A 25,683-nucleotide genomic window follows, 5' to 3' on the forward strand; every position below is an offset into this window, starting at 1 on the left:
TTACATTAATACCTTAGAAATTTCCTTCTGAAAATAAAGGTAAAAATGATCCTATTTTTCTGTTTTGTTTATAAGCAACACTAAATAAAGGATTTCATATAGCTTTGAATGTGACCTAACTGAGTTATTATTAACCACAATAAATTTGTAAGGAAAAGATTCTCTGTTCAATTCAAAAGTATTACAAGAGCACCTAGTGTGATTTGCTTTTTGGCAGGGGGGAGAGGTGACAGTGTTCCTGTTGGCCAAAAGAAAATTTACTTGGTATATAGAACCCTCCCCCAAAGCACAATGGCTAGAAAGCAGAGCTTGAGTTGCTTACCATATACAAGCACTGAGGTGTTCGCAGATCTGTAGGATGGGCCACTTGTCACATGACAGGTGTAAATGCCTTTGTCTTTGCTCTGCACTTTGTTAATAACGAGAATACTGTAGAATATATTGCCATGGGGACTGCTTTGGTCAAATCGACGCCTTATAGAGGCACTCTTATTTGTCTAGAAATAAAATGTATAACAAATTAGAAGTAGTAATTGTTCACGCTTAAAGTGGTAGCACTTCTCGGATTATTACCGAGATCAACATTTGATGCTGAAAAGCAAACCCACCTGGAGCAAAAGGTTTGGAAATTACATCTCTGTCTGGTTATTTCAAGTATGCGCACAGTGGCATTTTTTTTGAGGACTTCCTCTTCTTCAGATGGACTTGCACAGACATCATCTCAATTGTTTCTCACCACCACCCAGTCAGACTGGCAGGATTATTGTCCTTTTACAGATGCACACTGAAGTGTCAGAGACACCGGCCAAAGAAGGCAAAACTAGGTCTTTGAGTGGAAATCTAGTCTTCCCTCCAGCACACACACCCCTCTCAACAGTCACGTATTCTCTAGGCATAGATCTCACACACAAACGCAGGCAATATCCTTAGCACTGATTTAATGACAGTGTTTTTCTTAATAAATCACCATGTGAGTTTTCTTCTGCTTCCTTACTTGAATTGAAGGAAAAGATAGTGAGTCCTGGCCACACCTACTAAGGTGTAACACTCCCAGCTTCATTATTTCACCATTTGAACAATGCTTGCCCATTTCTGCTAAATCACACTAAATGGATCAGGGGACATGCAAAACCATCGACGTGGTCAGCCGACACTTGGCGGGTGCTGTCTCGTGTTTGCTTCAGGGGAGACCTAGAGCAGGCCTGGGGTCCGCACTGTGACCTGACCCCAGTGACCGCTCTGGCTTTGAGAAGATGAGATCACATTGCCTTTTCCTTTCATTGTTCCTTCCTCTCTCTCTCTTTTTTTTAGCATTACATTTTATAGCACATAATATGTTATTTCCTTCTCTCAATTCTTCCTCATGAGAGGGCATGGAAAAAAGACTTTGGAAACTGTCCAGAACTGATATTTGTGTCTTGAACTTCTCTCCTCTGTGTCATGTTTAGTAATTTCTACCCACCTATCCCTTTATTGCCTTGTTGAAACAGACACACATTTAAGTCATGTTCTTCATTCTCCGCAGTAACGAGGGAGAAAATGTCACTCTCCAATATCAAAAATCCCCTGAACTAACAGATTGAGGGGCTTTCAGCAACTTCAGTTATGGAGTTATTACTCTCCCTTTGAGAATACTTTCATTTCCAAGTCAGAGTACCATCGATGTCACTTCTTCCTTGTAAAACAGCTGACCCCGTGTTTCAGAACTGAGTTGTCCAGTACTGAGCTACCAGCCACATGCAGCTATTTAAGTTAAAAGTAAACAAAACTAAAAATTCAGTTCCTCAGTCACACCAGCCATATTCTGGGTGCTCATAACCATGTGTGGCTAGTGTTTACTATATTGGATGTAGAGATATAGAATATTTCCATCTCAGGAAGTTCTACTGGACAGGGCCATTTTAGAAGGTTATTGTCTTTCAACAGATGTATCATCATTTTCTTACTTAGAGTAGCAACACTAACAGGATAAAAGTTTCTCCCCTCTTGGCATTTATTCAGAATATTTGATTGATCAAGAATATTCGATTTCTATCAAAACCCAGAAAATATTGCTATAAGTCAGTGATGGCGAACCTATGACACGCGTGTCAGAGGTGACACGCGGACTCATTTTTTTGGTTGATTTTTCTTTGTTAAATGGCATTTAAATATATAAAATAAATATCAAAAATATAAGTCTTTGTTTTACTATGGTTGCAAATATCAAAAAATTTCTATATGTGACACGGCACCAGAGTTAAGTTAGGGTTTTCAAAATGCTGACACGCCGAGCTCAAAAGGTTCGCCATCACTGCTATAAGTCATAGCATTTCTATTTAAATGAAACAATACCATTTTCTAGAAAATTCTTTGGCTAATGTATCCTTAATGTGTCCCTACAGGGCACTTGTTACACCTTTTTATTGCTAAATTATTCAATTTCCAGGGCAAGAAATGTTGATGAAAAACAATAGCTTGGGGCTGATGCATTAAACTTTCGCACATAATTTAATCATAAGTGAACTTATTGGGTGATCTGAATAGCATAACAGAGGACTGTACTGGGGATATGCCACACAACTCACACTGATACACAAGAAATGGGGGCTGGATCTACTGTCAAACATTTCTGAACAGTTTATCACAGGTTCTCCATCTACACATTTTTAGAGTAATTGTTTGCAAGGATGTTTAACTTTGTAAGGGAACCCAACTCCATCTTCATTCTTCTCATTTTTCTGAAGGACAGAATTGCTCTTTGTCACTTAGCAAATGGAACACTGGATGGCTGGGTTGTATTATCTTTTCCAAACATGCTCCAATCAGGAGCCTGACTGTCTGCCAGTATCTTAAATGAATACGCTGACAACTTTTTGTTGTTGTTGTTACAAAAGATAGTCCCTGCCTGGCATTAGTGATAAATTTCTCTCTCATCTCTAAATCCTAGAGAATGGTTTCCAAGGATGAAACAATCCCTTTTTCCACTCAGAATCATGCAATAGAAATACCAGTCTATACACTTCAAAACAAAACCTCTGCACATCAAAAGACCATATCTATGCCTACCAGATTCATGAAATGCCAGGTCAAAAAGCACCCACCAAACCCAAACTTTTTTATTGACTCAAACTGCCATAGGAGTCAAATATTCCTATTTTCCCACTGCAAAAACACAGTGGCATTTCACTTACTAAAAATAAATACTATCCTACAGAAGAAATAGAAAAATCGGTCACTCACTTCACCAGGGTAAGTCCATTTGATTTGAACTCTCGTATTGAAGGGTGTGGTGACAGTACAGTTGAGGGTCAGAGTCTGACCTCTGAGTAGCTTGACAGGGCTTGGTGGGCTTATTTGGACATCTGAGATTGTAGTGGCTGCAAGTATAAGAAATAACATGTTTTAAAATCAAGGTTTCATTAAGCAGATTAAACCCTGAGTATTTTGGTTTATGTTCTCGCCATTGGAACATCACTTACTTTGTCGATATGTGAGATAGTTTGTCTGGTACAAATGTCCGTTGACAGTTGTCTCACAGGTCAGAAGGCCTATTTCTTCGTATGTTGCATTTGAAATTAAAAAGCCCTTCCTACTGTCCCAGGTTATTCTTTTTCCATCAGGGATCAGAGTATGAAATGGAAACTGGAAAGGAAGGAACATGCTTTAACAAAATCATATTAACACCGTGGCAGTAGCGTTCATTAGTAGGTTTTGAAAACATAATTTTCATCTAAAATACAAATAGCACAGGTAAAAATCCAGTTTATTGTAAGCGGGTCTTCAGTTTTCTTTACATGTAGCAATATATACATTTATTATGATAAGTTAGAGTAATTACAATAACTGATTATCAGCCTTAGCAACAAGCTGCACCTACTACCTAGGATGGCCCAGTGGTCAGGTCAGACTTCTAGTGGGAGCCTGTGTCTCTTTGGCCTCTGAGAACCTTAGTAATAAACTGGCCTGATGCTCAATAGAGAAACCAATTAGTGTTTTTTTCCACTGGGGCTGCCAGGATATCCTCATGAATGTCTTTATCTGTTAACAAGCTGTAACTTGTCCTCCTATTTCGCATGATTCACTAGAGGCGACAGTCTTTAAAGGACTGGATCCCTCCAGATCCTCCAAGAGTCAGAGCATACACGGGGTTGTCATTCTGAGAAGGCCAAAGGCATTGACTGCCTCTGGAGGGGGACCCCCCCTCTCAAGCTGAGTCTGCAACAATGAAGACAGCTGCCAGCAGATGCGGAGGCCGGAGGCACTGTGATGGCTGGAGAGCTCTCCAATTCTTTGAAGTGTTCCCAACCACAGTGAGTCCAAACAGAAGAGAAGAATCCAGGACCTGATTGTCCCCTTATGCCTTCTTCTAGGCCCCAAGGACTTCATTTTTAAAGACTATCGTATAAACAGTCTGCCTTGGGATTAGACGTTTTAAAGGATCATTGCTCCACAGAGGGGCCCGGCCCACTGCCCCGATGCCAGGTTGCCAGCCCCGTGCAGGGGCAGTGCCTACCCTCTGACTGCCTCTATTGTTTGTCCCAACTTGGAAAGGAAAAAACCAGATAACCTAGAGGAAAGGCCAAATTGCCATGAAGAAGTTTCGAATCTTTTCTATCTTCTTTTAAAAAGGACCCCTTACCTCACTCTATCCATTTATCATTTGTTTATATTACTTGTAGAAGAAGCTAATCTGGCTGGGATTTGTGGTCCTGGGGCTGAATTTCTATCCCCAAAGTCACCAGTGCCTCTCTCCCAGGGAATGTCTGGATATGCAAATATGTTACCTGAGTGTTGCTTGGCTTTGGAATGAATGACATCCTGCTTATGAATAGCTGAAAGGGACTGAGGGTGCGTTTTATGTTTTAGTAAATCAGCATCTCTCTGCAAACCTAGGGATGCTTTGCACTCAGTGGGGAAAAACAATATTCTAACTTAGTGCAAACTATTAAGGGAAAAATTCAGAAAAATTTAAGTCAGGGATTGAAATCATGATGCTTTAAAAATACGTGAAAACAAGCGTGTGCTGAATCTGAGAGATGGGTTGCTGGCGGATTTCCTCCGCACAGCTTAAAAACAGTAAAATTCCCTCTAAAGTGTTTATCTTGTTCCAATCTATCCGTTACTGCCACCAGTAGGGTTTCTTATTTGTAGCTGACAAGAGCTAAAATAGCAAAAGATTATGTAGCTCGTCAGCTGCGGCAGTGGCTGCACATGTTATAGAGGCAGGAGAAAGAAAGGACTGACAGGGAGGCCGGTGTCCAGCAGGTAATGGCTCTGAAAAAGCAGGCACAGGAAAAGGAGAGGGAGCGGGTGGCAAATTGGAAGAAAAGGCCCAATGGAAGGGACCTTACATTAATTTCATGTCAGCATATATATGTAATAGGTTAGATTATTTTCAGTAAGTATGTGTCAAACCAGAATCCCTGTTAGAGCTTTGTTCATATCTCTCTCTCTCTCTCTCTCTCTCTCTCTCTCTCTCTCTCTCTCTCATTGATCTTAGGTAGAAAAACAGAGTAAACAAACTCCCCCCACCCCACAAAATTCTTCGTGTGGGAATTTGGGAATGTTCCTTGCAGCAGATCTGCATTAGGGGCAAAAAACTGGGGGCTTGCATGAAACAGAGAAGTTGCATACCAATCACATAGCAATTAACATATCAGACTAAGAGGAGTGATGCCATGCTATTGAAAACAACTAGATAGTAATCCGGTATTGAGTATTAAACTGCTAGATTAAATAATAAAGGCGCTCACCCTTGATTAGGGCTACTTGCACCTGGCATTGTTCCAAGTACTTTCCATAAACTACCCCCCTTGGCTTCCTAACAGCCATGTGAGGTGGGTGCTGCTGTAATTGCTCCCATCTCTGAATGAGGACACTGAGGCAGAGAGAGGGTTGGTCACATGCCAGTTTGTCCAGCGGGTGAGTGTAGGGTGGTAAGAAGCCATGCAGGGAGGCCTGTGACTTCCTCCAAGGCACTTACAGTGGGGACACTGAAGAAGTCTGGATACGGGTCCCTTACTCTCAGTTTTTTTCTAAGACCAATGGAGTTAGACTCCTCTGCTATTTCCAACTTGGATTTTATGTTTTCTGGCAATGATGCACAGATGTAACAGAAGCCCAAACCTGTCTCTGATGGACTGTACTGAAGGCTTAAATGAACAATATAGGAGAGTGAATGCAAAGGAAGAAGACAGGGAGATAGATACCCCATCACATTTCACTATCCAAGGTCCATAGGGGACACTGCAAGTCACCCTAAACTTCTCCTACTGACCAGCACCACACAGGCTAGTACACCCTGAGTAGCTACATGTGGTGGGACAGTCTTAACTTTTTCTCTTAAAGCTCTAAGCTCTCAGGATTCACTAGTGTGTGTGTGTGTGTGTGTGTGTGTGTGTGTGTGTGTGTGGCCCTGGGGCTGAATTTCTTAGTATAGGAGCTTTTATTCAATTCTTAGTCTTAGTGTATTTCTAAACTCCTGTAGCTGGTGAATTAGCGGGACTGCCACAGTTTAGCGTTTGTTTTTATTAAATTCGAACCTAAATCTTTTTTTCTTATCCTTACGAACATCTTACAACATAATAGGAAGAAAAATCTCATTTATAACATTCTTTTCCTGCCCCCCCCCCCGCCCCCAAGAGGCTACGTTTGGATGCCCAGCAGGAGCAAAGCCTTTTGTTACCAAGAATTTCCTGGCTCAGGCCAAAGGTGGGAGCTGGGGTGGGCACCTGCCTGACAGCTCTGTCTTTAGCAAAAACCTGGATTCACCACTCTGCCAAGTTATCAGTTGTGTAAGCTTTTTCTCATCTTTGCAGACATTTGGATTTGTGGCAAGTACAAAAATTTTCATGATTTTAGTTCTTTCATTATTCACATTGATTTTTGCTTAAGACATGATCATTTTATTCCATTTAAATACATGCATGGTATAACATGTAGCACTCATGCTTTATGGTAAAAGGATGTGATTTGAAAGCCCACTGAGAAGCCCAACTGTCTAAGGAAAAAATTAATTAATTCACTATGCTCATTTGCAGTAAAAAAATTCCGAGAATAGCATTGCTCAACTTTACCCTTTTTAAAGTAACAGTGATGTCAGGTGACGTAACCCGGCAGGGAATGACGAACGGCCTTCCTTCAGTTATATTTATCACTTCAGGCATTTCAGTGTGCATCTCCAAGAAAGGTCGACTTGTATCTGAATGAGAAGAAAGTGGAGAAATTTATGTCTATATCAATGATTATATTATAAACATCTAGACCCTGTAGCTGGTGAGGCCATATGGACGCTGCCACAGTACATCATCCCATAATGAAATCCACACATTCTCTGTAATTCTTCTGGGTTCAAGAACGAGCATCAGATCCTATTAGAAACATCCTCACATGTACCATTCCCTTGCCCTTGGAAATCCACCGACAGTGATCTCTTCAGAAGTTACTGTGTTTCCATCTTCCCTTGGTTTCAGCCTGAGATGCCCAGATGAAAAGAAGTCCGATGTTAAATCTCTCTGTCTGGACCTGAAGGAACTAATTAGGCCCCCACCTGCTTGCTGGAGATGAGGAAGCTCATTCTGGATGCTGAGTGGAGAATGAATTGGAGAAACTAGACGGTAAGTAGGGAATGGTTGCCTAGGCTCAATGGTGGCTCCAGTGATTGCTATGGGTTGAACTGTGTTTCCCCAAAATGATATGTTCTAATCCCAGTACTTCAGAATGTGACCTCATTTGGGTCAAAGGAGGGTTACTGCCAATGTAATTACTTCAATTAAGTGGGCCCCTGGTCCAATATAACTAGTGTCCTTATAAAAAGTTGGCTGTTGAAGACCGACACAGGGGAGAATGCCATGTGAGGACAAAGGCAGAGGCTGGAATGATGAAGCTTTAAGGCAAGGGAAGCCAAGGACAGCCAGCAACCACCAGAAGGTCAGAGGCATGGAAGGACGCTCCCCTTCAGGTTTCAGGGGAACATAGACCAGCTGAAACCATGATTTCAGACCTCTAGTCTCTAGAATGTGAAACAATAAATTCCTGTAATTTTAAGCAAAAAAAAAAGGTGCCATTGCTGACATTGTGGCAGCCCACTGAGAATGGGATGGTTTAAAACACCCTAGAGAGGTCCTTAGAGAGACCCTATCATCACAGCATACGTCTTATGCCCCTAGATGCCTAAACCATTCCTACTCATCCTCTGGGAAGCCTTGCAGGCTAGCCCCTTCCTTAACCCCTCTCTCTGCCCCAGCTCATCTTAGGAGCTTCCCAACATCCCCAGCATTCTCCATCACCACACTTCACACACTGACACTGAACTGGCAGTTTACTTCTCTGGCTACACATTGGATGATGAACTCCTAGAGGAGAGGAAATAGAGGCAAGATTGCCTAATGTGTAGTAAATGAATGAATGAGCCAATAAATGAGTGAAGGGCTGTATGGCCCCATCACTTTATAGATGAGAAAACAGGTGTAAACAGATGAAATGAATTGTGTGGACATGAACAGAGCCAGGCCTGGAAGCAGTTTCTCTTTGGGACTAGATCACCAGCCTTCTCTTGAGGGAGGGCTCCCCAGGGGAAGGGCTGTAGGTGGCAGTTGTTTTTCAGAGACAGGGCTGATTTTCGCATGTTCCAGGAAAAGTATGTGGCATGTCATTCTTTCTAGACTTAGAGGAATTCTGAGAAGAACACAGGACAGCTTCGGGCCAGGGCCTTTCAGAAGTGGACAATCAGAGGGAGGCAACAGATCATGGTGATTAAAAGCACACACTTTACAACCTGAGTCTGACTCCTGGCTCTGCCCCTTACTAGTTGTGAGACTTTGAGTAGATCATTTTACCCTGCGTCTCACTCATAAAATCTACTTTAAAGGGTTACAATGAGGCTTACATGAATTAATGTATGTGCTTAGAATAGTGCCTGGCAGATTAGTACTATATATGTGTGAGTACTATTATTATGAGAAATTTGAACTTATTGGAAAGAGGGGGTTAGGATATATAAAAATCACAAATTATGTTCATGATATTAACTATTAACTATTAAAAGTTATATATTCATAAAATGGCACCAAAATAAAAGACAAAATTCATATAATAAAATGTTAATGATTATCTTTGAGTAGTGACTTCATAGGTTATTTTCTCATTTACCTTCTGTATTTGTCAGTTTTCCTACTTTACAATAACATTAAAAAAATTTTTTTTTATTGATTTTAGAGAGAGAGGGAGAGGGAGAGATAAATATCGAGAGTGAAATATTGATCTGCTGCCTCCTGCATGCCTCCTACTGGGGATTGAGGTCACAACCTGGGCATGTGCCTTGATGGAGAATCGAACCTGCAACCTTTCAGTGCAGAGGACGGCAGCCAACCAACAGAGCCACACCGGCCAGGGCTATAATAACATTTTCAATTATTGAATTTAAGTCTCAAATTATAAAGCACCATCCATTTTTTACTTGAGGAAAAGTATAAAATTTGCATTTGATTTAGTTTTGTCCAATATAATAGAATGAGATATTAATCATGACATTGAATAATTATGTCTGTTTAGGAAAGCTCAAAGTGTGCAATAGCATATGCAGGGAGGAAAAGCTAATAAACAGGGACAAAGATTCATTATCAGCACGAAATTCGTCTCCTAAATAAATTTGCTGAGCTAGACAATCAGGCAGAGGCTATTGGTATTTGATCATTCCTTCCCTTCCTCCTGTGAGTCTATATTTTGTCTCCTTTGTGAGTCCCAAGGTAAACACAAACACCAGGAAATGGTTTAATTCATGTAACTAAACTGTAAATCCTTCACATTTAATTTACTGTCTCCTTAAGCAACCATTTTCAACCAAGGACATTGGCATAAAAGTTCCTGCAGGAAATAGTAAACATCAGCGTAGTCACATCTAGGCTAATGAATGCCAATCCCAAATGAAAATAGAAGAGGTCCATTCAATGTGCCTTTGGCTTTCTTCTTTTTCTTTGTCACTTTGGATCCCCTAAACACTTGAATTTTACTACAGCTATTGCCCTTTAAAATTCAATACCGATGTCAGCACTGGGCCCACTGCAATTCTGTTCAAAGATGTCAGAACCAATGAGTTGTGTCCATCCTAACATAATTCAAAACACATAATTTGTATCCACTGTGTTTGCAAATGAACTCATGACTAGATACACACACACACACACACACACACTCACAAACAATATTCTCTGGGCTTATTAATAGTATATTTCCTCTGCAGTTTGCTTCAAGGAAGGGCTAAGAATGAACTTGCCTGACATATTAGAATACAAACATTTTTTGTTTTGCAGGATCATAGATACAGAAGAGGTCACAGTTCCATTAATATCACCAGTAAAACCACTTACTATTCCCATAGGACACATTTGTCTTTGTCACAAAATTAAAAATGACTTCCAAACAGAGCCACCACGGCAGAGTGGCTTCCTGAGACCAAATTGGCTAGTTGTTGAAAGAGTGAGGAAGAGCTACTCCAAAGATTGCCAGTGTCCCAGCAGCGCAGACACACTGTCACCAGGGACTCATGCCAACACAGCGAGGTAGAGGTCACGCCACCCTCCCCTTCCTGAACTATTGGAGCTCAAAGCAGTGACAGGAAACTGGCACAGTCTATGAGGTTTTCTCATCCAACGGGAGTATCTGGGCTGTCATCCTTCAAAACAAGTGGGCTCGGACACCAGGGAAGATCAAACAGGGACCCTTGCTCAGAATGGGATTACATCTATTTTTTAACATGTTTTCTTTCTTCCTTTTGAAATCTGTAATATTCTGGCACATTAGGGCACACAGACAGAGGCCCCAGTGTGCCATCCTCACTCTACTTCGTTTCCCACTGCCATCATCTCGGAATTCTTCTAGTAGGTTCAGAGCAAGTGAGCGATCCAAAAAATTCAGGGAGCTTTTCTGACTTGAGGGGTTCAAGAGTAAATATCTTGTTTACTAGCACTTTAAAAAAATCTTCCCCCGAGGATATGCTTGTGTGTGTGTGTGTGTGTGTATGTGTGTGCGTGTTTAAAGAAGAAGAGAGAGAGAGAGAGAAATAGAGAGAATCATCAATCAACTGTTTCCTGCTTCCCTACCAGGGATCAAACCCACAACCAAGGTATGTGCTCTGACTGGGAATCTAGTCTGCAACATTTTGGTGTACGGGACAATGCTTCAACCAACTGAGCCACCCGTCTAGGGACCAGCACTTGTTTATTCCTATAATATTTATAAATATTTCCTGACTTCTTTTTCCTTTAATTTTATTTTCCTTAACTTTCAGTTGTGGTCATAAGGACTCCCACTTATTTGAAAAGAGTCTTAAATTTGTTGAGGATGAAGTGAAGAGGACAATTAAGCAATTAAGCAATCCCATGAAGAGGGTTCTATCTAGACACAAGAGTTTTCACATCACACAGGTCTTTGTGTTGTAGACTATTCCTAGAGCCCAACGAGAGTTTGTTAGCTGGTGAAATGTTTCATTTGAAATGTGAGCCAAAAAGGTGGCTAAAAAGCAATTTCTTCACTGGAGCAACCACAAGAAAGCTGAAGTAGCTATACTAATATTAGATAAGATAGACTTTAAAACTAGAAATGTTACTAGATATAAAGAGGGACATTTTCTAATAACAATAGGGTCAATCAACCAGGAAGTTATAGTAATTATAAACATATATTTAACTAACAACAGAGCACTGAAATACACATCAGAAATGAAGATAGAATCTTCTATAATTTAACAATAATAGAAGATTATAGTATCCCACTTTCAATAATGGGTAGAATAACTAGAAAGAAGATCAAAATGGAAGTAGAGGACTTGAACAACATTAATAACCACCCAGACCTAACTGACATCTATAGAATGCTCCACCCATTACAGCAGGATATACATTTTTCTCAAGTGCACCTGGAACATTCTCTAGGATAAACTATACTTTAGGCCATAAAACAATTAATATAATACAAATTATGTTCTCTGACTACAGTGAAATAAAATTAGAAATCAAATAACAGAAAGAAACCTGGGATACTCACAAATATGTGGAATTAAACAACTAATGAATCAAAGAAGAAACTAAAAGAGAAATTAAAATACTTTGAGATGAATAAAAATGAAGACACAACACACCAAAACTATGGGATGGAGCTAAAACAATGTCTAGAGGGAAATTTACAGCTCTATGCCTAGATTGAAAAAAGAGAAAGATCTCAAGCCAATATCCTAATTTCCACTTTAGAATTCTATGTAAAGAACAGCAAACTGAAGAAAGCCGAAGGGAGGAAATAAAAAATTAGAGTGAAAATTAATGAAGTAGAGAACAGGAAAACAATAGAGAAAAATCCACGAAACCAAAAGCCAGTTCTTTGAAAAGATAAGCCTCTAGCCAGGCAAACAAGGAAAAAAGAGGGAAGACAAATGAATAAAATCAGCCCAGCCAGTGTGCCCAGTGGTTGAGCATTGACCTATGAGCTAGGAGGTCATAGTTTGATTCCCAGTCAAGAGCACATGCCTGGGTTGTGGGCTCGACCCCTAGTGGGAGGCATGCAGGAGGCAGACAATCAATGATTCTCTCTCTCATTAATGTTTCTATCTCTCTCTCCCTCTTCTTTCCTCTCTAAAATCAATAAAAAAATATATTTTTAAAATGAATAAATTCAGAAATGAAACAGTAGAAATTGCTATCATCATTATTAAAATAGAAAGCAATATAAAGGAATATTCTAATTATATGCCAACAAACAGATAGCAGATGAAATGGGCAAGCTCCTAGAGAGACACAAAACTAATGCAGCAAGAAACAGACAACTTAAATAGACCTATAGGTAAAGAGATTGAATTAGTAATTAAACTGCCCACAAAGAAAAGTTCAGGCCCAGATGGCAAGTGAACTATATCAAAGAACTAATATAACTTCTGCACAAAGTTTTCTAAAATATAGAACAGAAGGGGAAACTTCCCAATTCTTTCTATGAGGCCATTATTACCTTGACACCAAAACCAAAGACTTCACAAGGAAACTACAGATCAATGTCTTTTATGAATGTGGATGCAAAAAAGCTCAGCAAAATACTAGCAAACTGAATATATGAAAATAATTATATGCTATGACCAAGTGGAATTTGTTCCAGGAATGCAAGAATTGATGTATCATCCAAAATTAATCAATGTCACTAAAATACCATACCAATAGAATAACAATCAAACACCACATGGTCATTTTATTAGATACAGAAGAAGCATTTGACAACATTCAAATCCCTTTTTCATGATAAAAACACTCAACAGAGTAGGAATAAAAGGAAACTTCCTCAACCTGATAAAGGGCATGTACAAAAAAAAATTAACAGCTAGCATCATACTTAACGGTGAAATACTGGATACTTTCACCCTAAGATTAGGAACAAGATAAGCTTGTCTATTCTTGCCACTTCTATTCAACATCATACTAGAGCAGTGGTTCTCAACCTGTGGGTCGCGACCCCTTTGAAGGTCAAACGACCCTTCCACAGGGGTTGCCTAAGACCATCCTGCATATCAGATATTTACATTACAATTCATAACAGTAGCAACATTATAGTTATGAAGTAGCAACAAAAATAATTTTATGGGTGGGTCACAACATGAGGAACTGTATTTAAAGGGCCAGAAGGTTGAGAACCACTGAGATTCAATAGCTATTATAAACAACATTACAATATTCTAGCCAATGCAATTAGGCAAGAAAAAGAAATAAAAGGCATCCAGATTTGAAAGGAATAAGTGAAATTTTCTCTATTCAGATGACACAGTCTAGAACTACTAAATGAGTTCAGCAAAAAATTGAAGGATCCAAGATCAATATATAAAATCCAATTTTATTTCAATATATTTGTAATGAACTACCTGAAAATAAAATTAAGAAAGCATTTCCACTTACAATAGCATAAACAAGAATAAAGTATTTAGGAATATATTTAACAAAAGAAGTGTAAAACTTATACTGTACTTTGAAAACTAAAAAAGCTGTGAAAAGAAACTAAAGATCTAAATAAATGAAAAGTCCAATGTTCATGGATTAGAAGACTTACTATTGTTAAGATGATCTATAAATTCTATGCAATTTGATCTATAAATTTCATGCCATTCTTAGAATCGCAGCTGACTTCTTTGTAGAAATTGGCAAGCTGATTTTAAAATTTAGAGCAAGGACCGAGAATAGCCAAAACAGTTTTGAAAAAGGAAAACAAAGTTGGAGGACTTATACTTCTCAATTTCAAAGGTTACCACTAAAACCATAAACAACAGAGATTAGGACAGTGTTGCACTAGCATAAAGACAGACGTATAGATCAGTGAAGTGGAACTAAGAGACCAGAAATAAGCCCGAGTCTATGGTCAGTTGATTTTTTAAAAAAATTTTTTTCCGCCTCCCCTGGCCTCCACCCCAGGAGAGGGGTGCTTTGCTGTGTTCTTTGGCAGAGCACATGTAGGATGGGATGTGGGGTCAGAGGGGAGAAGGACCCTGTCTCCAAATATATATCTAGACTCTCTGTGAATTTAACTCCTCTTATTTTCCTCCCTAACCTCAATCTCAATGGAGTTCCATGTGTGTCCTCTGAAGCTGAACTGGGGAAAGGGAGAGGATGACATGTATCAGCCACCCCCACCAGTGTCCTTTTTCCCTTATCTCTGTAGTCACTCAAGAACAAATATTGACTGACCATTGTAATAGACTGAATGTAAAACTAATTCCAATTCTCTGCCCTTTCCTATGCCCTTTGTAATGAGACATTCAGCTCCTCCCATTAAGGAGTGGAATCTCCCCACCCCAGTGAATCTGGGAGGGCCTGTGACTTGACTGGCTTTGGTCTGGCTGAAGTGAGAGTATGTCTGTTCCAAGCCTGAGTGCCACTCACTCTCTTGGCCCCTCTCTTGATTTTCAACAGAGATGCCAAGACCATCCAATGGGAAAAGAATAGTCTTTCCAACAAATGGTGCTGGAGCAATGCCACGAAATAATGGAGTTGGATCTTCACATCACACATAAATATTAACTCCAAATGGATCAAAGACCTACATATAAGAGCTAAAACTGTAAAACTCTTAAAAGAAATTAAAAAGGTAATTCTTCAGATCTGAGATTTACCATTAGATTCTCAGATATGATCCAAGCAGCAAAAGAAAAAAAATAGATCAATTGGACTTCATCAATATTTAAAGCTTTTGTGCTTCAAAAAATATTAACAAGAAAGTTAAAAGAGAAGCCACAGAATGGGAGAAAATATGTGCAAATTATATATCTGATAAAGGACCTATATCTAAAATATAGGAAATATATTTATATACAGAATACATTAAAATTTATATAATTTTTAGAATATATAAATATATCTATAATACATGATTATATAAAATCTATTGAAATGTAATATTAATAAATTTAAAGAATTTTTACAACTCAATAATAAAGACAAAAAACAAATTAAAAAATGGAAAAAGGATCTGAATAGACAGTTCTCCAAAGAAGGTATACATATGGTCAATAGCACCTGAAAAGATGCTCAACATCATGAGCCATCAGGGAAATGCAAATCAAAATCACAACGAGATAGTGCTTCATTCCCATCAGGATGGCCAGAATTAAAAAAGACATAATAACAAGTATTGGCAAGAATGTGGAGGAATCAAAACCCTCATACACTGCTGGTCTGTGTAAAATGGTGCAGTCACTCTGGAAAAGAGTCGGGCAGTTCTTCAAACGATTAAACATATGACCCAGCTATTCCTTACCCAGGTATCTACGTAAGAGGATGAAAACTTATGTCTACATAAAAACTTCTAAGTGGATGTTTATTGGAGGACTATCCATAATAGCCAAAAAGTGAAAACTACTCAAATGTCCATGTACTGATAAATAGGTAGCTGAAATGTAGATCTACAGTGGAATATTATTCAGCCATATAAAGATACAAAGTACTGATAATGGTACCTTGAAACATTATGCTGAATGAAAAAAGCACATATTTATGCATTTTATTTAATAATAAAAGTCACATATTTTATTATTTTATTTACATAAAAAATGCAGACTAGGCAAATCTATTCTGGTGGATTGGTGGTGGCTTAGGGCTGAAAGTTATTGGGGGGGGTAGCTGAAGAGTATGGGGACTCTTTGAGATACTGTAATGTTCTAAGACTGGTGAGGATTGCATATATCTGTCAACATGCTAAAAACAATGAAATTGGACACTTTATATAAATTGTATGGTGTATGAATTATACCTAAAAATCTTATTTTGAAGAAAACAGAACTTTGGACTCTTTCTTAGATGTGATGACCCACTATTTTCTGAGCTGGAATAGTACCTGGAGACCATCCAGTGTGGACTCCTCACTTCATGGGCCCTTGCAACCTTTTCCTCCCACTCCCTCTGCATCTGGGTGAGCAACTCACAAAAAGTGGGATTTTCCCCTGTGACAAAGCCATCTTGGTTACTAATATGTCCTTCAGTTCTCCTTGGCAGCCCAGTCAGTGGGGAACATAGTGAAGCATCTCTGTCTTCATTTAGATGAGAAGTTACCTGGCTGATGTGTCTGAGTATTATGGTCCACAGGGAGTATAAAATTAAGTATTTCCTAGTGAGTTATCCTGATTACCCAAATGAATACCACAAAACTTCACTTGTAATTTACCGCTGTCACCACTAGTGGTAAATCAGTATCCAGATTCAAAAGTGAATAATCCCAGGACAGCTGGCCTAGGAACATCAGCAGCCAGATTCTGCCATCCAGACAGCTAATTTACACAATATTTCTATTAAAGCAAGGTAAACAGAAAAAGGTCATTACATTTCAAACTGAAGATGCTATCCCAAACTAAAAAAAAAATTTAAAAACGCATTATTTGTGTGGTATAAAATAAGAAATTTCTCTTTCTAAAAAAGCTGTTTCCCAACTACCTACCTAACTTTAAAAAAGAAACATGTAGTTTTGCCTTGCCTCACTTTGAAGGCCCACTGCCTACTTATGACTGTGGACTGGATAGCAAGGAGGGAGAAAAAGACAAGAGTTAGAAAGGAGAGAAGATAACAGATGATGGGCCACCCTCTCTCTATCCTCTTGCATCTTCTATGAGCTTGTTCCTTGAAATGTGTGTGGCTGTAGCAGGTGACTAGGGTGATCAATCATCTCAACCCAGGGTCTAGCATAGGCTGGACACACGGCACATAGACAATTGATGTTTCTGGAGAAGACATTGGATGAGGCAAAATAAAGAAAAAAGTTAAATTAGGACATATCATGTGCCCAGCACAGCGCATAAAGCACAGTCCAGGAATTCAAGGTCCTGATGTTCTAGCAGCATGGTCAACACACGTACCCCCACTTACAGACCTTTCATGTTAGAAAAAAAAGCAGGTACTAAATTCTGCCTTGAGGGGGAATATCAACAGCATTTTAAAAAATGTGTAGATAGGATTTAAAGAAGTTAGTTGAAGATCTACATGAGAGTAGGTATTGGGTAGATGGTAAACTTGACGAGCTTATAAGATCAGGGAAGGCAGCAAAGGTCTCAGGCTTCCCATGCTTCCTAGAACTTTGCTCCCTGAGTGCTCACATCAAACTGCTTAGTTGATTTCTATGTTGACTAAGTGAATGACCTCAGTCATATCTTCATCGTGATCAAGTAAAGCATCTCAAAAGGAAAGAAAGACAGGAAGAAGGTAAAAAGAAAGAGGGAAAAAAAGAAGGGAAGATGGAGAGATGGGTGGATGGATGGAAAGAAGTGAGAAGGACAGAAGGAAGGAAAGGAGGACAGAAGGAAGAAAGGAGGGAAGGAGGAAGGAAATGAAAGAGAAAGGAAGAAGCAAGGAGCTCTGATGGACTACTATAACTTTTCCTTCTACTGCCAAGATTTTTGGCCGTGTTCCAAGTCCTATTATTCCCAGCTCTACTTTTGAATCATAAATTTGTAAAACTGTCAATGGACTTTTAAAATGTCCTAACATTGCCTCTTACATTACAGAAGAGGAAACTGAGGCCCAGAGAGAAACCTTCCCACAAGCACAGGAATTATACTCATGGCTGAGCCAAAACTGAATTCCAGTTTTTTGACCATTCTTTCTCCACCACACCAAAATCTGATCCTAATCCCCCCAAATGACTTGGGAGTGACAACTACACCTTCAAATATTCACAGCAGTGATAGAACTGGTGGCACAAAGACAGGGTTAACCTGGGATCTTCTGAAAGAACTTAGAAATATGAAACAACAAACTGATAAGTAATCCTCACACTTCCGCTTAGCTCTCCCTGACAGAAGGTGCTGGGGACTCTTAAGGGGCCTCTGAAAACCCTCAGAACCAAGAGCACTCAAACCAGACAAAGTCCTATTTTATGGAGACTCGAGATAAAATGCCTTCCAAGGACACAGTAATCCTCAAGGGCAGGGGCTTGGTTAGTCCCCTCTCCAGCCGGGACAGGGGTTCTCTGACAGAGCGGCCTCCGTACTGCCCATCAGGAGAACATTGTCTCCAGAGTGTGTGCAGTAGGGAGTCAGGAGCCAGGATTTTGTTGAGATCCTGCACTGACGCCCAGTGCCACCATGGGACTCAAGCTCAACTTCCCATCTAGAAAACGTGACAGGCCCTTTCCTACTCCTCAACTTGTGATTTGTGTGTTTTCACTAAAATGGGCACATGGGCACAGCACAGTGACATTCCTCTGGAGGCCGGGCACGGCAGGCAGACGAGCGCAGCAGCAGGATGAGAGGCAGTAGGAGTGGTAGCAGGTGAGAATGTGGGGGCCGTGACAAAGGGGCAGTCCCTGCATGCTGCAGCCAGTTGTTGCCAAGTGGGAATTTGGGCCAAATGTGACCAGAGTTGCCAATCTTTAAGACAGATTTTTATGTAAACTCCTCTAATTATAAATACTGACAGCCAAAAGCACTATGCCTGCCAATCAAAATCTGGCCTGAACGCTTTCAGTTTGTAACCCTGCACAGAGCCCACTGCCCTCTCCCACCCCACCCCCCGCCGCCACACACACACACACACACACACACACACACACACACACACTTCAGTTTATTCTACACATAAAGCTTGGAAGAAGTTGGCTGGCAAGCCCAGGCAAGGCCATGTTGGAAATAGCACAGGTTTGGAAGTTAATCTGGGTCCAAAACTTGACTTAATAATTTACAAAGTATGCCTTCTTAAACTTGGTATGGAATTTTTCCGACTTTCCTGTAAAAGAGACTGCTATTAGAATGTATCCCATTGGGTTATTGAAATGAAATGAGATGATATATGTAATGAACCTGAGCCAGTGATAGTGACACACACCGGGCCCGCATCGAATCTCAACAGTGGGAAGGCCTGGGGCACCCTCGTGCCCAGTGCCACCAGGTGAGCCCCTGTCCTGTGCTGGAATGCCTGGACACAGGAAGAACGCACCGTCTCCCAAGACAGCCATTCCACTTTTGGATAGCTTCACATGTTAGAGAGCACTTCCTTACATCAAGCTGGAATCTGCCCGTCTTGAATTCTTTCATTCTTAGATAACAGTTCTGCCATCTTGGATTATAAAGGCTTAACCTCTTGTTCGCCTAAGAAAACTTCGAAGGAGATCATCACAGTCATATTTCCTATTTTCCCACTCATTTTTTTTTTACTTTTTAGATTAAACATTTCAGTTCTTTCATTGTTTCTAACCAATGAAAATAAGAAATCATCAAATTATTTTATGGTCACAACCCCATGAGGCAGGTACCCATTTTACAGATGATGAAATGAAGGTGAGAGGGGTTAATTTGCCTGGAATTCCTGTTTCCATTGTCCTTCTTGAAGTGTGAACTGAACAGTGAGACTGGCACCCCTTCTATTCTGAAAACTTTATATATGGTGTCTCCCCAAATATGTATACACACTTTGACAACTGATAGCTCAATTTTGAAAATTAAATGTATTTTAATAAACACTGCCTTTATAATTATTCAAAGTGTGTGTATGCATTTCTTTGGTATACTCTATTGATTAATGCAGCCAAGACTGGGTTTTCTTGATGAATGTGTAGTCAATTAAAAGCCTGAAATCATTCTCACAAGGGTTGTCTCAGCCACAGCCTCCCTGTTACAATAGTAAACACTTACCCAAGGCATACTGTAGGCCAAACACAGAAACTAAGGGTTTTACATACAAGGACTCCTGACTATGGGAGGTGGTCAAGGCAGGAACCACCTTTTCTACCGTGTACTAGTTCTGTGACTACATGTACTATTTATATGACTAGCTCTATGGGCGCGTTACTTAGCTGTTCTGTGAAAAGGAGATGAAAATGATAGTGTTACTTCACAGAGTGGTGGTGAGAATGAAGCTGTTAACATACGCCAAGTGTTTAGAACAGCGTCCAGCACAGAGCAAGACCCGCTCGTTAACCATTATTCTTATGAAATAATTTGTAGCAATGCCTAACATGTATGGGAACAGGGATTTGAACCCAATTTGAACCCCAGATCACGTTGTTTTGACGACAGCTTATTAACTGATATTTGATGAAGGAAGGAAGGGAGGTGTGTTTCTGCTTTAGTAGTCACCGACTTTAAATAGCACAATGAGTATGCCAAGAGGACTGCCAAGGTACCCGGCAAAAATGCATCAGACGACCAAACAACAAAAAATTTTAAATACTAAAGGAAGACTTAAGAGTATCCAAAGTGACCATAAAGACCAAAACAGATCACCTCCTTATCTCCAGGCAGGGCAGGTGCTTCATTATTATTGTTAAAGAAAGTTATAAAATGTCAGAAACTTAAAGCCTTTTCAGTTGAAGGCGATTTCTCCTGAAAAATTCCCTTGCTCATTTTTCTTAAAAGATTACTTGAAGCAGATTTAACAAAACACCTTTAAACCATAAAGTTTTGATGTACTATTTTTCATATTTCTTGCTTGTAAGGGGGAAATGAGAGGATACGGTCCATTTTATTGCCATCTTGAGATTTTGTAATTCTACCACAATTATTAACTTTTCAAAGTCTTAGGTTATGTCCAAATGGCTCATTCAAGACTACATTCATTCTGATTCTTTTTGAGTATGTATGTAGTTGTACCCAATGCCTGGTTATCTACAACTAGAGGCCTGGTGCATGAAATTCGTGCAAGGGCCTTGGCCCTGCCCCCCTCCCCAACCACCCCTCCCCCCGCCACAGCCGCTGCTGTGGCCAGAGGCCTCTGCCACCTCTGCTGTGGCCGGCCCCTGCCTGCTGCAGCTTTGTCTAGAAGGAAGGACATCTGGAAGGACGTCTGGTCTAATTAGCATATTACGCTTTTATTATATAGACTAGAGGCCCAGTGCATAACATTTTTGCACAGGGAAGGGGTCCCTCAGCCTGGCCTGCACCCTCTCGCAATCTGGGATATCCCTCTCACAATCCAGGACCGCTGGCTCCTAACCACTCACCTGCCTGCCTGCCCAATCACCCCTAACCACTCGCCTGCCTGCCTGATTGCCCCTAACCACTTGCTTGCCTGCCTGGTCACCCCTGTCTCTGCCTGCTTGCCTCATTGCCCCTTACCACTTGCCTGCCTGCCTCATCACCACTCTGCCTGCCTGCCTCATAGCCCCTAACCACTTGCCTGCCTGCCTGATTGCCCCTAACTGCTCACCTACCTGCCCAATTGCCCCTAACTTCTCACCTACCTGCCAGATCGCCCCTAACTGCTCACCTGCCTGCCTGATCACCCCTAACTGCCTCTGCCTGCCTGCCTCATCGCTCCTAACCACTTGCCTGCCTGCCTCATCACCACTCTGACTGCCTGCCTCATTGCCCCTAACCACTCGCCTACCTGCCTGATGGCCCCTAACTGCTCGCCTGCCTGCCTGATCACTGCTAATCGCCTCTGCCTTGGCCCATGCTGTGGCGGCTTTGTCTGGAAGGATATCTGGAATGACGTCCAGAAGGTCGTTCAGCTGTCCGGTCTAATTAGCATATTATACTTTTATTATTATAGATTGTGTTTTTGCTAGCAAAACTTATCAATGTGGCTCCAGAGGGCTGGCATGCCAACATTTTCTGATATTGAGCCTAGGGGGTGTCGGGAAATGGTCTCTCTTGAAGGAATGGCTAGGGCATTTGGCAGGTTCCTTCAAGTGCTAAGGATGAAATTCCCTGGGAACATACTAGGTGAACACAAGATCGGGACAGGGACTTAGGAAAGAAGATGCAGCACTCCCGACTGCCAACCATGCCACCAACGTGAGTGACTTCTGTCCTACTTTGTATAGTCAAAGTCCCTTGGTGTCTAATGACAGAAATGTTTCTAGAAGGGAAATGTGAAATGGCAGGGCTTAATGAGATCAAGAATGTCTTCCATCAAGCTTTCATGTATTTGGAAAGGAGAATGGATAAGAGTTAAGTTACTCTTGTCTAAACTCTAGCCATGTGGTCCTAATCAGCTGTCCCCCAGTGATGGATAGAACGGATAATCTCCGTCATGCTTCGGCCTGGAGGGAACACAGAGCCAGGCTGCAGCGCAGTCTGCGGGTCCAATCAACAGTGTCCTCAGTGTATATTCTAAATCCCAGAAATATTTGTTTCCCCTTTTACACAACTTTTTCAAAATAAAAATAAAAAGATATCCAGCAAAACCTGACCTTGCACTAGATTTTTGATGAAGCTGTATGCAGAGACAGGCAGAAAACTCCTAGGAATTTTTTACAGAAGAGCATTTGAAGTAGAATTCGGCAAATGCAAGTCAACCTCAGACTGCTGCCATTCTAGGAAACCCACCTGGGTTTCAGACGTGTCTCAGTCCAGGGGCTGAGAGTCCAACCTTCCAAACCCTGTGCACCTAACGTGTCCATCTGCCTGCTGAGCAAACACATCCGGGCAATGACGTGAGAAGAAGCCTGTCTGCGCTTGCAGTTTCCAGGCAATGACGCAAGGTGCCTGGAAGTTTTCTCCTCAACAACCACGATGCAGGTGGCTGCTAGGGTAGGAATCTCACACAGTCCCTGAGATCAAAACTTTGGAAACCAATTCTTACTGAAAGATTCATGTCAGAATAAACGCAAGGTTCAGAAAATAAATGGAAGGAGCCAGGCGTTAGGGACACAGTGACATGAGTAAGGGAAGTGTGAGAGCCCTGTGGGCCGGCAGGGGGAGGGTACATGAGCAGGTGCTGAAAACTGACCTTTAAATCTGGAGAGAAAGGGGGTGGGAGGTGGAGGAGGGTAAAGGGGGATAAATGGTGGCGGAAGGAGACTTGACTTGGGGTGGTGACCACAGAACACAATATATGGATGGTGTGTCATAGAATTGTACACCTGAAACCTATATAATTATATTAATCAATGTCACCTCAATTCATTGAATTAAAAATAGGAGTAAGTTTAAAAATAAACAAAATAAATCTGGAGAAGACTCTAGACATTAACCAAGCAATAGTATATTGCCTCTAAATATAATATATTATATTATATTCTTAGCAAATATAATGTCATAAATTTGCTAAGAATTCCAGGCCTTTATAAAGAATTCAGCCAACTGTGGCTAAAAGGTTGTTTTTTGTAAAAGTTGGTTTCTTAATTTTTTTCTTCCTAAAACATGTAAATTGGTTTAGCCTATTTTCCTCAGAGAATTTTGAGGAATAGACCGCATATTTTCTTTTTAAAGTTTCTCTCGCAAAGGTATGACCATGATTCCATTGGAGGATTTTTAGAGGCTTTGCAAGTGTGCTCAGCCCCCGCCCCTGTCTGCACACTCCGTTCTGCCTGCCTAATAACTGCGTGTGACAGGCAGAAGCAGCAAGACCTCCTTGCAGCTCGGGTTGGGGCTGACAGCCTTTGTGCATTCCCACCTCACAGACTATGACTGCCCGGGGACAGTGGCAGTCCGGAGGCGCCCTGCATAAAGCCGCTGGTTGCTACTCTTTTCACCTACGTCCCTGCTTGTTCTAATGTCAGTACTGATGGACTTGCCACACCAGGGCGGCAAAACGAGCAATAAACACCAGCTGCTCAGCCAGCACCCAGCTGAGCAATGTCGACAGGCACCTCACGTGTGCCCCACCTGGTCAGACCTGGGTATGGAAGGCAGTGCTGGAGGAGAACATCCAGGCCCATGGAACCCTGAAGGCAAGGCATATTCAGGACTACTGGAAGAGTCCTCCCACTCCCTGGAAAAAACACTTCTGAACAATAGTTATTCCTTTAAAAAGTTAAACCTGTGCATTTAGAAATCTAGTATAAGTCGTGGTCCTAGAAATTGACCAGGAGACTCCAAAATGACAAAATGGCATATCTTCGCTCTTTGTGCCTCCCACACAACTAACAACAAGGCCTTGCGAGTAGCAGGTGTGCCACCCACACCCACACACAGGCTCCACCTGCTGATGCGCCTCCTGGGTCAGGGAGCTGTGGGAAACCCGTTCAGGAGAGCGGCGAGGAGCGTGCACAGAGCCACACAGCCGCGTGCAGCCCCTGCGCCCGGAGGACAGGGTGGTTGCCACACCACGCTCTCTCCAGGCCCCTGGCCCCGCAGTGCTGTGCGAAAACCACCATGCTGCTTCCCTTTGGTGCTCTTTTCCCAGATAGAAAGTATAGAGATTAACCCCCCCCCCACAACTAAGCCTTTTAAAACTTTAATGTTTACTTGTTTAAATTTTTTTCCCACTTTCAAGATCCGCTTTATATCAAGCTATAAAAACCCGGGTCCTGTCCTGAATACACATGTACAAAAGCAGTACTACTAACTCCTACAAATGTACAAAGGCTTTTGTGTTCCATTTACACTGGCCAGTTTCTGGCCAAGTACCTGGAAAGAGGGGACAAACCCGAGAGAGCTGGTCGACCCTGGCAGCACCCTCAGAGGCACAGGCGAGGCTGAGTCACACCTGAGTCTGAACTGCCCACTCTCTTGCTAAGAGGGCCTACGGGGTGGGCAGAGGCCAGGAGGGTAACTGAGCCCCTGTCTTCCTGGGGTAGGACTAGGTGCCCCACAGGGCAGGGGATGAATGGAGGCTGTGGTGGGCAAAATCATGGTCCCCCAAAGAAGCCCACATCCTAATCTCTGGAACCTGTGACTATGCTGGGTTCCATGCGAAAGGGAACTAAGGTTGCAGGTGAAATTAAGGTTGCTGATCAGCTGACCTGACCTTACAAATAGGGAGAGGGTCCTAGGTGGGCCAAAGGTAATCATAGGGGTCCTTAAACAGTGGAAGAGGGCCCTGGCCACTGTGGATCAGTTGGTTGAGTGTCGTCCCATGCACCAAGAGGTGGCCAGCTTGGTTCCCTGTCAAGGCACATGCCCAGGTTGCGGGCTCGATCCTCAGTAGGGGGCATGCAGGAGGCAGCTGAACAGTTTCTATCTCATGAATGTTTCTTTCTCTCCCTTTTCCCTCCCTCTCTTTCTCTAAAATTAATAAACACACACACACACACACACACACACACAGTGAAAGAAGGAAGCAAGAGAGAAGTGCTATGATGTGAAAAGGCTTTGAAATGGACTGGGTCATGAGCCAAGGTTTATGGGAGGGTGGCCTCTAAAATCTGGAAGATGCCAGGGAATTCTCCCCTGGAGCCTCCAGAAGGAGCCCAGTCTTGACTTCAGCTCACTAGCCCTGCATCAGATCTCTGACCTCAAGAACTGAAAAGTAAGTCTTGTTTTAAGGTACTATGTTTGTGGAGATTTGCTATAGCAGCAGGAAGAAAGGAATA

The 25,683-nt window shown here is 41.5% G+C and overlaps 1 protein-coding gene across 2 annotated transcripts in view; it reads right to left on the reverse strand.

The window, feature by feature from the left end:
• The window catches only part of FLT1 (fms related tyrosine kinase 1), a 198,723-nt gene that overhangs the window by 133,703 nt on the left and 39,337 nt on the right, over window positions 1-25,683 (reverse strand). For both annotated transcript variants that reach the window (XM_023762009.1, XM_023762010.1), the window contains exons 4-7: window positions 7,059-7,183; window positions 3,462-3,624; window positions 3,223-3,359; window positions 323-497 (exon numbers count right to left, since the gene is read on the reverse strand). In XM_023762009.1, coding sequence (XP_023617777.1) covers window positions 323-497; window positions 3,223-3,359; window positions 3,462-3,624; window positions 7,059-7,183 — 600 coding nt within the window. The remainder of the gene's footprint in view (window positions 1-322; window positions 498-3,222; window positions 3,360-3,461; window positions 3,625-7,058; window positions 7,184-25,683) is intronic.

Source organism: Myotis lucifugus, unplaced genomic scaffold, assembly GCF_000147115.1.
Source record: "Myotis lucifugus unplaced genomic scaffold, Myoluc2.0 scaffold_227, whole genome shotgun sequence".
Taxonomy (NCBI): Eukaryota; Metazoa; Chordata; class Mammalia; order Chiroptera; family Vespertilionidae; genus Myotis; species Myotis lucifugus.